The sequence below is a fragment of the Lethenteron reissneri genome, chromosome 56 (assembly GCF_015708825.2).
Source record: "Lethenteron reissneri isolate LAM-NWPU_2019-01 chromosome 56, ASM1570882v1, whole genome shotgun sequence".
Classification (NCBI taxonomy): domain Eukaryota; kingdom Metazoa; phylum Chordata; class Hyperoartia; order Petromyzontiformes; family Petromyzontidae; genus Lethenteron; species Lethenteron reissneri.
The window spans coordinates 3,670,508-3,683,903 of record NC_083834.1 but is presented as its reverse complement, the minus strand read 5'-3'; the positions used below and the strand labels follow the sequence as shown (position 1 = coordinate 3,683,903).

Sequence of the window (13,396 nt, the reverse complement as noted above, 5' to 3'; positions counted from 1 at the left end):
ATAGTGTAGTGTACTAGTACAGCACTAGTGTATAGTCTAGTGTATAGTAGTGTAGGGGTATAGTAGTGTATAGTGTCATATAATAGTTTATAGTGTAGTGTATAGTAGTGTAGTGGTATTGTAGTGTATAGTAGTGTAGAGGTATAGTAGTGTATAGTGTAGTGTATAGTAGTGTAGGGTTATAGTAGTGTATAGTGTAGCGTACTAGTACAGCACACCGGTTGTGTGTCGGAGAGCCAAGCCACAACATTTACAATCCCAGTACGACGTTTCGCCACTAATTGCAGCTAGCTTCCTCAGGCGGACAGCCAGATTTGTGAAAACATCCTCCCGTTTCGTTCCTTAGATAGAGGGGTAGACGTGATGACGTCACTTGTGAGCCCTTCTTGTGCGAAGGCGAGGTGGGGGGATTAATGAATGCATATAAATTACAATGGATATCCATCGCCGGTTGGGCGAGTTGTAGATCGTTGTACAGTTGTACCTCGGTATACAACCGCTTTGGAATACGTCAAATTTGGTAGACTCGGCCTCAAATGAGTACCTGGTGCGGTGCGTAGTGAACATAGCCACTGGGGAGACAAAGGCGGTCGGGCGTGGTGCTGGCCACCCACCCCCTCGTGTGCCGTTCCAGCCTTCATAGGTGCCCGCCAACAGCACTTGCCCCAACAGCCTGTTAAGGCCATACGGGGGATCTTTGTCTTTTGTATATATATACTTACATTAATATCTCTATCTGTACATGCAATGTATTTACTTGCCTGCGGACATCTGTACGTATATGTGCGAGGGTGCTTTGTGTGTGTATATATACTTGTGTGAATATGTCTGTGTGTACATGCAATGTATCTGGTGCATCAGCCAGTCATGTCAGTCATCTCAGTCGACCCGTGGCACCACCTGGGTCTGCCCCGTGACCTCCTGCCAGCGGGCGTTCGACACTTCACGTGGCCTCAACGTGCACATGGCCTGGCACAGGCGTCGTGTGGTGACGTCACCGCCACTGAGTGGCGAATGGTGGTTGTTGTATCTGCGTGTACGTTTATACGTACGAGAGTTGTCTGTGTGTCCCTGTGTAGCAGAGGTCGCAACCGGGTACCCGATACCCGTACCCTACCCGATACCCGGCTACCCGTATCTGGCCAGGTACAGGTACCCGTTTGCCACCCTGGTGCGGCCGGGTACGGGTAGGCCGTGAGTCACCGGTGAGTAACCGTTTGTCACTCATTTCGGGTAGGGTACGGGTAGGGAACGGGTACCCGTATCCAGCCGGGTACGGGTACCCATTTGCGACCCTGGTGCGGCCGGGTACGGGTACGGGTAAGGAATCAAAACCCGTTTGCGACCTCTGCTGTGTCGATATGCCTTGCGCTCTGTGTGTGTGTGTATATACTCGTGTAAATATCTCTGTGTACGTGCAACGTATCGGCGTGTACTTATCAATGTACGGGAGTTGTCGATGTGACGTCCCGATGTCGACGGGCTTTGTCCGAGGGTGCTCGGTGGGGGGGGGGAGCGGATGTGCGGTGATGACGGAAGACGTGTTCTGTGGGCCGCACACACCCCCCCCCCTCGCCTCTCCCCCGCCCCCAGCCCCCCCCTCTCGCCCCCAGCCCCCCCTCTCTCCCCCGCGGGGGCCAACACTCTAACCCTGCTACGCTCACACTCGTACACACTCGTAGACAAAGACCCCCCGTGTAGCCTGAACAGACTGCTGGGGCAAGTGCTGTTAGCGAGCAGCACCGCTGAAGGCCGGCACTGTGGCACACGAGGGGGTGGGTGGCCAGCACCACGCCCGGCCGCCTTTGTCTCCCTAGTGGCGACGTTTACGCACCGCACCCAGTACTCGTTGGAGGCTGAGTCGACCTAGGGGAGGCCCAGGACCGGTTCAGATCATCGCCGCTGGTTTTGGCCGTGAGCGGGAATCGAACCCGGGTCGCCGGGTTCGTAGCGCAGCGCGCTGACCGCTACACTACGGCTCCCCATTAGTGCATAGACCCATGCTAGTACACGGACAGATCCCCCATATAGCCTTCAACAGACAGCTGGGGCAAGTTCTTTTCAGCGAAAGCGGCGGCTATGAAGGTCGGCATGGCACACGAGGGGGTGGTATGGTTAGCGCCAGAGGTCGCAACCGGGTACCCGATACCCGTACCCTACTCGATACCCGGCTACCCGTACCCGGCCGGGTACGGGTACCCGTTTTCGACCCTGGTGCGGCCGGGTACGGGTAGGCCGTGAGTCACTGGTGAGTAACCGTGTTTCACTCATTTCCCAACGTCTTGTCTCTTCTCACAATTCAAGTTCCTAGAATCAACCCACCCGCGCCTGCAACATGGCTTCATCCCAGAGCTCGCAATCGGGTACCCGATACCCGTACCCTACCCGATACCCGGCCGGATACGGGTAGCCGGGTATCGGGTAGGGTACGAGTATCCGTTTTCGACCCTGGTGCAGCCGGGTACGGGTACGGGTAAGGAATCAAAACCCGTTTGCGACCTCTGGTTAGCGCCAACTAAAAACTCAACAATTGTTTTATTTTCACCAGGTAAAGGCCCCATCGAGCTGTGTAGTTCTTTGTCAGTGGCGACCTGGGCACTCACAAACGATAGCTCAACGTGTTGTGGCTTGTCTCGTATGAATACCTATAAACACTCAGACATAGCGCACCTCCAATTAGCACGGTTGGCTATGTGCGATGCGAAAGAAGTTCAGCGTATAAACGTGTCTGTGTTTGTGTATGCACTCACGCACGTACACGACCCCCTCAATCTCGCGAGGGACCAACAGTACTTCTCCGCTATGCCCACACGTGTACGCAGACGTACTCAGATTTAGAGATCCGTACAACAAAAAGACTAAAGATCCCCCGTATAGCCTGAACAGACTGTTGGGGCAAGTGCTGTTAGCGAGTAGCACCTATAAAAGCTGGCACGGCACACGAGGGGGTGGGTGGCGAGAAACCACACCCCGCCGCCTTTGTCTCCCCCAGTGGCGATGTTTACACACCGCGCCAGGTACTCGTTTGAGGCTGAGTCGACCTAGGGGAGACCCAGGACCGGTTTTAGGTAATCGGCCACCGGCGCAGACAAAGCATAGACACGTACTACTCGTGTTGCAAGACCTCGCTCGTTTATCAAATTAATATTTATTAGAAAAAAAATTGCTCGTCTTGCAAAACACTCGCAGACCGAGTTACTCGCAATCCAAGGTTTTACTGTGTAGAGACCGAGACCCCTCGCTAACAGCACTGGCAGCCAGTGCTGTTGGCGAGTTTCACCACCTATGAAGGCCACCACTGTGGCATATGATGGGGTGGGTGTCCACCACCACCACCACGCCCGGCCGCCTTTGTCTCCCAAGTGCCGATGCTTACGCACTGCACCCCAGGTACTCACTTAAGGCTGAGTCGACCTAGCGGAGGCCCAGGATTGGTTCAAGTATTCGTCACCGTTATTGGGTTCTTAGCGCAGCGCGCGCTAACCACTGCGCTGCCGCTGTTGGGCCTCCCCTAGATCGATTCGGCCTTAAATGAATACCTGGTGCGGTGTGTAAACATCGCTACTGGGGAGACAAAGGAGGTCGGGCGTGGTGCTGGCCACCGACCCCCTCGTGTGCCGTGCCGGCCTTCATAGGTGCTGCTACTCGCTAACAGCACTTGCCCCAACAGTGTTAAAAGGCGATACCGGGGATCTTTGTCTTTGTTTGTTTTTTGTGTGTGAGATATGGGGGGGAGCGAGAGAGAGTGTGTGTGTGTGGAGACTCGAGACAGAATTAGTTACTAATGCATCCGTGCATTAACACGACTTGTGCACGTCCATGCATACACAATTAAATCACTGCTGGTGGGAACCCAAATCATCCACAGATCATGGCCAATCGAATGTGTTTACACACTCCGTGTTAATTCAACTCGTCAAAGTGTAACCCCTTCATGTACAAGTTTCACCGACGCATCGGTTCGCGCGCTGCGCTACAAACCAGGCGAGCCGAGTTCGATTCCCCGGGTTTTGGCCCACCGACGCCTGTGACGATAATTATAACACTGATCAACAACAACAAAAACATAGTAGGTTTTTACCCTTTAAACTGGTACAAAAGTGACACCTTTATACAAGGCATCATGTTTGCAATAACCACAACACAAGTAGTCAAAATGCAAACAAAAAGAAACAACTCTGATAATGATAATGATATGCACTACCCTTGAAGTTGATTGGTCCACACCCGAGACAGCTTTTCTTAGAGCCTAGTCTCCATTGGTGTTGGACCAGATGACACCAGAAGGCGTACAACAAAAAAAAACATGTTTTGCTGGCCTGGACTTTTGCAGCTGTTCTAGACTAATTTTAGGGTGCCGATTCCAAATCTGATCTCAGATTTGCTCTATCACATCTCATTTTTATGCTATCGGCATACCCCATTTTAATTGATTTTACCCGAAATTAACTCCGTCACTTATGATTGCAAGTTGTTTGCGAGTCAGTGACTGCTTTAGTGTTAAAATATGGTGCTGTACTTTTAGGATAGTGCGTTTATAATATCATTTTATGTAGATATCCACATTTATTGAATATTTTTCTTCTGCAGTTTTTATTGAAAATGCAATATTTGATATCTCGAAAACCTGATGTGATAGACAGAAACTGATGCCAGATTTGGAATCAGCACCCCAAAATTACCTTAAAATCGTTGGAATACCTCATGCCAGAAAAAGTGTGTTGACCAGTGTAATCTGAAGCGGTGGTCCTGCGCCCCTCCCCAAGGTCTTCCAATTAGCGCGGTTGGCTACGTACGGCGCGAAAGAAGTTCCAGGAACTCAATTCACTTCGCGAGATGGTGTCTGTAGGAGGAACAGCTGTTCGGATGACATCTTCAGAGCAGATTGAGGGAGACTGCCAGGGCAGATCTATGGGTCTCTGTGTGAGTCCGTAAGGTATCTGTGTGAGTCTGTGGGTATCTGTGTGAGTCTATGGGTCTCTGCGTGAGTTTATGGGTCTCTGCGTGAGTCTATGGGTCTCTGCGTGAGTCTATGGGTCTCTGTGTGAGTCTATGAGTCTCTGTGTGAGTCTATGGGTTTCTGCGTGAGTATATGGGTCTCTGCGTGAGTCTATGGGTCTCTGTGTGAGTCTATGGGTCTCTGTGCGAGTCTATGAGTCTCTGTGTGAGTCTATGGGTCTCTGCGTGAGTCTATGGGTCTCTGTGTGAGTCTATGGGTCTCTGTGTGAGTCTATAAAATTGGTGATGTACGTGTACATCATCCGGAATGGTAACGGCTTTGATGTACGTCCTGAAATGTTGTTTTCCTCCCGTATCCCGTGTGCCCCTTTTGTCCGTGTGCCCACAGCGAGTTTCTGAGGGAGGGCATGTCTCTGCAGCCCGTGGCCGCTCTCGGTGCCCTGCATGCCCTGAGCCCTGCCCTTCTGAAGGAGGCCTTGCCCACGGTGGCGGAGATCCTGAGGGAGAGCGAACGCAAGTCGGGACTGGGTCGCGAGCTGTCGGTCAGGTGAGGCGAAGCGTTTGTCTATACGTCGTCGTCATCGTCATCATCGTCGTCGTTATTGTAATTGTGCTGTTGAGCGGAGTCATCGTCATAAGTAGAGGAGTCATCTTCTTGGTTCTTTCGGTAAAGTCGCGTAGAAGGGAAGTAATAAAATAATAAAAATTAAACATAATAAAATCATTCTCGCGATGTTTCGGCCACAACGCAAGCAGCCGTCCTCAGGTGAAGACCAGGTCTGTCGGGGAGACAGCGTCTGAATGAAACAACACCAAGCTTGGAGCGACAGACCTGGTCTTCACCTGAGGACGGCTGCTTGCGTTGTGGCCGAAACGTCGTGAGAATTATTATTATTTTTTTTATCATTATTTTATTACTTCCCTTCTACGTGACTTTACCGAAAGAACCAAGAAGATGAATCCCTGCAGTCACGAAAGCTTTAAATCGAAAAAAAAGTAGAGGAGTGTCAGGCATCATCATCAGCAGTAGCATCAGTAGAGTAGTAATATTTCGATTTAAAGCTTTCGTGACTTCAGGGATTCATCTTCTTGGTTCTTTCGGTAAAGTATTTTATAATGTTTTATTTTTATTCTTTTATTATTTCCCTTCTACGTGACTTTACCGAAAGAACCAAGAAGATAGAGTAGAAATGTCAAGCAGCAGCATCAACGTCAGGAGGATTAGTCTTAGGGGTAATCTGCACCAGCAGCATCATCGTCATCAGCAGCATCATCGTCATCAGCAGCATCATCGTCATCAGCAGCATCATCGTCATCAGCAGCATCATCAGCAGCATCATCGTCATCAGCAGCATCATCGTCATCAGCAGCATCATCATCGTCATCATCGTCATTAGCAGCATCATCGTCATCAGCAGCATCAGCAGCATCATCGTCATTAGCAGCATCATCGTCATCATCGTCATCAGCAGCATCATCGTCATCAGCAGCATCATCGTCATCATCGTCATTAGCAGCATCATCGTCATCAGCAGCATCATCGTCATCATCGTCATCAGCAGCATCATCGTCATCAGCAGCATCATCGTCATCATCGTCATTAGCAGCATCATCGTCATCAGCAGCATCATCGTCATCAGCAGCATCATCGTCATCATCGTCATCAGCAGCATCATCGTCATCAGCAGCATCATCGTCATCATCGTCATTAGCAGCATCATCGTCATCAGCAGCATCATCGTCATCAGCAGCATCATCGTCATCATCGTCATCATCGTCATCAGCAGCATCATCGTCATCAGCAGGCATCATCGTCATCATCGTCATCAGCAGCATCATCGTCATCAGCAGCATCATCGTCATCAGCAGCATCATCATCGTCATCAGCAGCATCATCGTCATCAGCAGCATCATCGTCATCATCGTCATCAGCAGCAGCATCATCGTCATCAGCAGCATCATCGTCATCAGCAGCATCATCGTCATCATCGTCATCAGCAGCATCATCGTCATCAGCAGCATCATCGTCATCAGCAGCATCATCGTCATCAGCAGCATCATCGTCATCAGCAGCATCAGCAGCATCATCGTCATCAGCAGCATCATCTTCATCAGCAGCATCAGCATCCATGTCAGAATTTTCGCATCGGCACAGTGACGCGAACACACAGACACACACATGCACACACAGACCCTAACTCGCGTACACAAAGACACATACACACACGCACACTCACACAGATGCATAGACACAAAACACACGTGAACATACAGGCAGACACACACATGCCAACACAAACAGACATGCAAACACAGACACCCTCATGCACGCACACAAAGACAAAGATCTACCGTGTAGCCTGAACAGACTGTTGGGGCAAGTGCTGTTAGCGAGCATCTATGAAGGCCGGCACGGCACACGAGGGGGTGGGTGGCCAACACCACGCCCGGCTGCCTTTGTCTCCCTAGCGGCGATGTTTACACACCGCACCAGGTACTCATTTGAGGCTGAGTCGACCTAGGGGAGGCCCAGGACCGGTTCAGATAATCGTCACTGGTGTTGGCCGAGAGCGGGAATCGAACCCGGGTCGCCAGGTTCGTAGTGCAGCGCGCTAACCGCTACACTACCACTCCCTTCACACACACACGTGCGCGTGCGAACGCGCGCACACACATACATACACACACACATACACACATACACACACATATACATACACACACACATACACACATACACACACACATACATACACACACACATACATACACACACACATACACACATACACACACATATACATACACATACACACTCACATACACACACACATACACACACACATACACACACATACACACACATACACACACAAATACACACACACACATACACACACACAAATACACACACATACACACACATACACACACACATACACACACATACACACACACAAATACACACACATACACACACACAAATACACACAAGACCCCCTCTCTTTAACGACCGCCGATTCACAAAGATGCTCGCTGAACATTATCCTTCTCTCAAGACGATCTCCTATCTCTCTGCGGCGGTCACCCCCACAACCCTGACCCCCCCCCCCCCACGTCTTCCCACGTCTCGCTGCCGCACACAACGTGCGGATTGTGTGCGGCGGGGGGCGGCGATGTAGACACGTCGACCTCGGTGGGAGAGTCAGTGGGGGTCGCGTGGGCGATCTCACCTGTCCGTCCGTGCGTCTGTGCGTGTGTCCGTCCGCGTCTCTCACGCCGCGCCACGACCGCCTTGGTCGCCATCGTTGCGAGCGCTTGTCGAGATGCGAGCGAGCGATAGAGCCAAGCGACGGTGGCTTTTAGTCCGGGGGGACGTGAGATCTGGGGCTCGGTGGGTCAATTAGGGTGTGTGCTGTGTGCTGTGTGTGTCTGTCTGTGTGTCCAGTGGGAACGGTGGCGTCGTGGTTAGCGCTACGCTGCGCTACGAACCCGGCGATCAGAGTTCGATTCCCGCTCACGGCCAACACCGATGGCCGATTACCTAAAACCGTTCCTCGGGCTCCCCTAGGTCGACTCGGCCTCAAACGAGTACCTGGAGCGGTGTGTAAACATCGCTACTGGGGAGACAAAGGAGGTCGGGCGTGGTGCTGGCCACCCACCCCTTCGTGTGCCGTGCCGGCCTCAATAGATTTTTCACGTGGTCACCAATTATGCAGCAAAAACCCTACTTGAGCAGCACTAGTGGTGTGTATGTATATACGTGTGTTGCATACGACTGTATATACATCTACACAAAACCACGTGTGTATGTTGTAAGTACAGCCCTAGTGGTCAGCTCATGCTCTAAGCGTGGCGTGCACACAGACTCATACGAATTTGATTTCCGCTCACGGCTAACACCAGTGACGATTAAATGAACCGGTCCTGGGCCTCCCCTATGCCGACTCAGCCTTAAAATAGTACCTGGTGCAGTGTATGAACATCAGTAACGGGGAAGTCAAAGGCAGCCGGGCGTTGCGCTGGTCACCCACTCACCCCCCCACCTCGTGTGCCGTGCTGGCCTTCATAGGTGCTGCTACTCGCTAACAGCACTTGCCCCAACAGTCTGTAAAACGTTGTGGATTTGTAAATGTTGTGGATTTGCTCTCCCAACACACCGGTGTACTTTACGAATAACGAATTGGCCACGTTCTGTTTACGTGACACAACCTTGACTAATTGTCTGTGTCGGGTGGTGGTGGCGGGCTTAACGACACATTTATATTCACGAGAACTTACCCCAAAACACTTACAGTAACGTAATCAACCAGGCCTCGACACAGAGGCGTGGTTTCTCTGTGTGCCTATGTACGTGTCTCTCTCTATGTATCTCTGTGATATCTGTCTGCTTATATGTCTGTCTATATGTCTCTGGTTCTGTGTTTTATCTCTCTCTCAAATTTTGCATTCTCAGGAAGAACGTAATCAACCAGGTAGGGTGTTGACTGTTATGTTATCCGACTCTCTGTTGTATATTACATTACATTTCTAACTCTACTAGATTTGTGTTTCTATTTCATTTATACCTAATGATGATTGCTTGTGTTGCAATCGAAACGTCGTATGCTAGTATTTAATTTATTATTTTCTCTTTATACGTCACTTTACCGAAAGAACCAAAGAGTAATTCCTGCAGTCACGAAAGCTCCAAATTAAGTTTACTTACGGTATGGAGTCTGTAAAAGGCTATACGGGGATATTTGTTACGTGACTATGTGTGTGGGTGGGGAGCGGTAGTGCAGCGGTTAGCACGCTAAGCTACGAACCTGGCCACCCGAGTTCGATTCCCACTCACGGCCAACACCGTGACGATTACCTGAAACCGGTCCTGGGCCTCCCCTAGGTCGACTCAGCCTCAAATGAGTACTTGGTGCGATGTGTAAACATTGCCACTGGGGAGACAAAGGCGGCCGGGCGTGGTGTTGGCCACCCACCCCCTCGTGTGCCGTGCCGGCCTTCATAGGTGCTCGCTAACAGCACTTGCCCCTACAGTCTGTGAAGGCTATACGGGGATCTTTGTCTTTATCTTTGTGTGGGTGGGTGGGGAGCGGTAGTGTCGTGGCTAGCGCTACGCTGCGCTACGAACTTGGCCACCCGAGTTCGATTCCCGCTCACGGCCAACACCAGTGACGATTACCTGAAACCGGTCCTCCCCTAGGTCGACTCGGCCTTAAATGAGTACCCGGTGCGGTGTGTAAACATCGGCACTGGGGAGACAAAGGCGGCCGGGCGTGGTGCTACCCCCCCCCCCCCCACCCCCTCGTGTGCCGTACCCACCCACCCACCCACGCTCACGGACAAGCCCGCCCGCCCGTCCGTATTTTTTAAACTTTCTAATTTTTTTTTCAATTCTCCCTCGCCTGGACACCCGACATCGGATCCTGTGTGTGGGGGGGGGGGGTCCCTTTTTTTGTTTGCTGCCAGTTTTTTTTGTTCCCCCCCCCACTCCACGCCACCCCCCCCCCCCCCCCCCCGAGTGTTTAAGAATCGATGTCTGTGTCCGTGGCTCTCTGCCGGCGAGCGAGAGAGTGATCCCTCCCGTCAAGACGCTCAATGGGGAGTGATAGTGAGCAGGGCACTCGGGAAGGGATGAGTGCAGTGGTTTTACAAGAGCCTCAAGACATGAGCCTCCTCCTCCACCTCATTGTGGGTCTTTCTCTCTCTCAGAGAGAGAGGGAAAGAGAGAGGCGGTGGGAGACGGGTCATTTGAGAAATTGGTTAATGTTGGTGTCACGTTGCAGCAGGTAATGCCCCCCTGTCTGCTCTTATCGCGCTTGTATCAGTCCAGTGTCCCGGGTGTTGTCTGTGGGTGATTGTGGGTGCGTCGGTGGGTGGGCGAGTGACTGAGTGGGTGAGTGCGCCTGTGAGTGGGTGGGTGGGTGTCTGAGTGAGTGGATGGGTGAGTGGATGGGTCTGTGGGGGGAGAGTAGGTTAGTGGGTACTCATGAGTGAGTTGGAAGGTGAGTTACTGGATGACTTTGTGAGTGAGTTGATGGGTATCTGAGTGAGTGGATAGGTTCATGAGTGAGTGAATAGGTGAGTGGATGGGTCTGTGGGGGAGAGTAGGTGAGTGGTTACTCATGAGTGAGTTGGTAGGTGAGTTACTGGATGACTCTGTGAGTGAGTTGATGGGTATCTGAGTGAGTGGATAGGTTCATCAGTGAATGGATGGGTCCGTGAGTTAGTGGACGAGTCTGTGAGCGAGTGTTTAGGTTAATGAGTGAGTGGATAGGTGAGTGGATGGGTCTGTGGGGGAGAGTAGGTTAGTGGGTACTCATGAGTGAGTTGGTAGGTGAGTTACTGGATGACTTTGTGAGTGAGTTGATGGGTATCTGAGTGAGTGGATAGGTTCATGAGTGAGTGAATAGGTGAGTGGATGGGTCTGTGGGGGAGAGTAGGTGAGTGGTTACTCATGAGTGAGTTGGTAGGTGAGTTACTGGATGACTCTGTGAGTGAGTTGATGGGTATCTGAGTGAGTGGATAGGTTCATCAGTGAATGGATGGGTCCGTGAGTTAGTGGACGAGTCTGTGAGCGAGTGTTTAGGTTCATGAGTGAGTGGATAGGTGAGTGGATGGGTCTGTGGGGGAGAGTAGGTGAGTGGGTACTCATGAGTGAGTTGGTAGGTGAGTTACTGGATGACTTTATGAGTGAGTTGATGGGTATCTGAGTGAGTGAATAGGTTCATGAGTGAGTGGATAGCTGAGTGAATGGGTCTGTGGGGGAGAGTAGGTGAGTGGGTACTCATGAGTGAGTTGGTAGGTGAGTTACTGGATGACTCTGTGAGTGAGTTGATGGGTATCTGAGTGAGTGGATAGGTTCATCAGTGAATGGATGTGTCCGTGAGTTAGTGGACGAGTCTGTGAGCGAGTGTTTAGGTTCATGAGTGAGTGGATAGGTGAGTGGATGGGTCTGTGGGGCAGAGTAGGTTAGTGGGTACTCATGAGTGAGTTGGTAGGTGAGTTACTGGATGACTTTATGAGTGAGTTAATGTGTATCTGAGTGAGTGGATAGGTTCATGAGTGAGTGAATAGGTGAGTGGATGGGTCTGTGGGGGAGAGTAGGTTAGTGGGTACTCATGAGTGAGTTGGTAGGTGAGTTACTGGATGACTTTGTGAGTGAGTTGATGGGTATCTGAGTGAGTGGATAGGTTCATGAGTGAGTGAATAGGTGAGTGGATGGGTCTGTGGGGGAGAGTAGGTGAGTGGGTACTCATGAGTGAGTTGGTAGGTGAGTTACTGGATGACTTTATGAGTGAGTTGATGGGTATCTGAGTGAGTGGATAGGTTCATGAGTGAGTGGATAGCTGAGTGAATGGGTCTGTGGGGGAGAGTAGGTGAGTGGGTACTCATGAGTGAGTTGGTAGGTGAGTTACTGGATGACTTTGTGAGTGAGTGTATAGCTTCATGAGTGAGTGGATGGGTCTGTGGGCTAGTGGATGAGTCTGTGAGTGAGTGTTTAGGTTAATGAGTGAGTGGATAGGTGAGTGGATGGGTCTGTGGGGGAGAGTAGGTGAGTACATGGGTACTCGTGAGTGAGTTGCTAGGTGAGTGAGTGGATGGGTCCGTGAGTTAGTGGATGAGTCTGTCAGTGAGTGTTTAGGTTCATGAGTGGATAGCTGAGTGAATGGGTCTGTGGGGGAGAGTAGGCGAGTGGGTAACTCCTTAGTGAATTGCTAGGTGAGTGAGTGGATGGGTACGTGAGTTAGTGGACGAGTCTGTGAGTGAGTGTATAGGTTCATGAGTGAGTGGATGGGTGAGTGGTTGGGTCTGTGGGGGAGAGTAGGTGAGTGCATGGGTAACTCCTTAGTGAGTTGGTAGGTGAGTTACTGGATGACTTTGTGAGTGAGTTGATGGGTATCTGAGTGAGTGGATAGGTTCATGAGTGGATGGGTCCGTGAGTTAGTGGATGAGTCTGTGAGTGAGTGTATAGGTTCATGAGTGAGTGGATGGGTCTGTGGGGGAGAGTAGGTGAGTACATGGGTAACTCCTTAGTGAGTTGCTAGGTGAGTGAGTGGATGGGTCCGTGAGTTAGTGGATAAGTCTGTGAGTGAGTGTATAGGTTCATGAGTGAGTGGATAGCTGAGTGGATGGGTCTGTGGGGGGAGAGTAGGTGAGTACATGGGTAAATCCTTAGTGAGTTGCTAGGTGAGTGAGTGTTGCCTTGTTGTTGGCTACCAACAACAAGGCAACTCCTATGACTAATTGGGAATGGGACGCAAGCGTAGGATTGATCACCCTGTCGCTGGCCACTTTTGGGGAGGGTGTATAGTATGAAAGGCCGAAACACCCTAGGAACCAAAGGGTCACTACTGACGATGCGCTCCCCAAATTTCACCAGGCTCACTGTTCATTAACTCTTGGAAGTGCTTGCACAAAGGATAGTAACATCTAATCC

General features: G+C 51.0%; 2 protein-coding genes across 2 annotated transcripts in view; one reads left to right on the top strand and one right to left on the bottom strand.

Annotated features, from left to right (window-relative positions):
- Positions 1-13,396, bottom strand: part of LOC133356988 (kelch-like protein 32) — a 38,239-nt gene that overhangs the window by 5,053 nt on the left and 19,790 nt on the right. The window lies entirely within an intron of this gene.
- LOC133356984 (protein MMS22-like) overlaps positions 1-13,396 on the top strand; it is a 38,568-nt gene that overhangs the window by 23,343 nt on the left and 1,829 nt on the right. Inside the window, exon 4 of the mRNA XM_061574721.1 lies at positions 5,348-5,506. Coding sequence (XP_061430705.1) covers positions 5,348-5,506 — 159 coding nt within the window. The remainder of the gene's footprint in view (positions 1-5,347; positions 5,507-13,396) is intronic.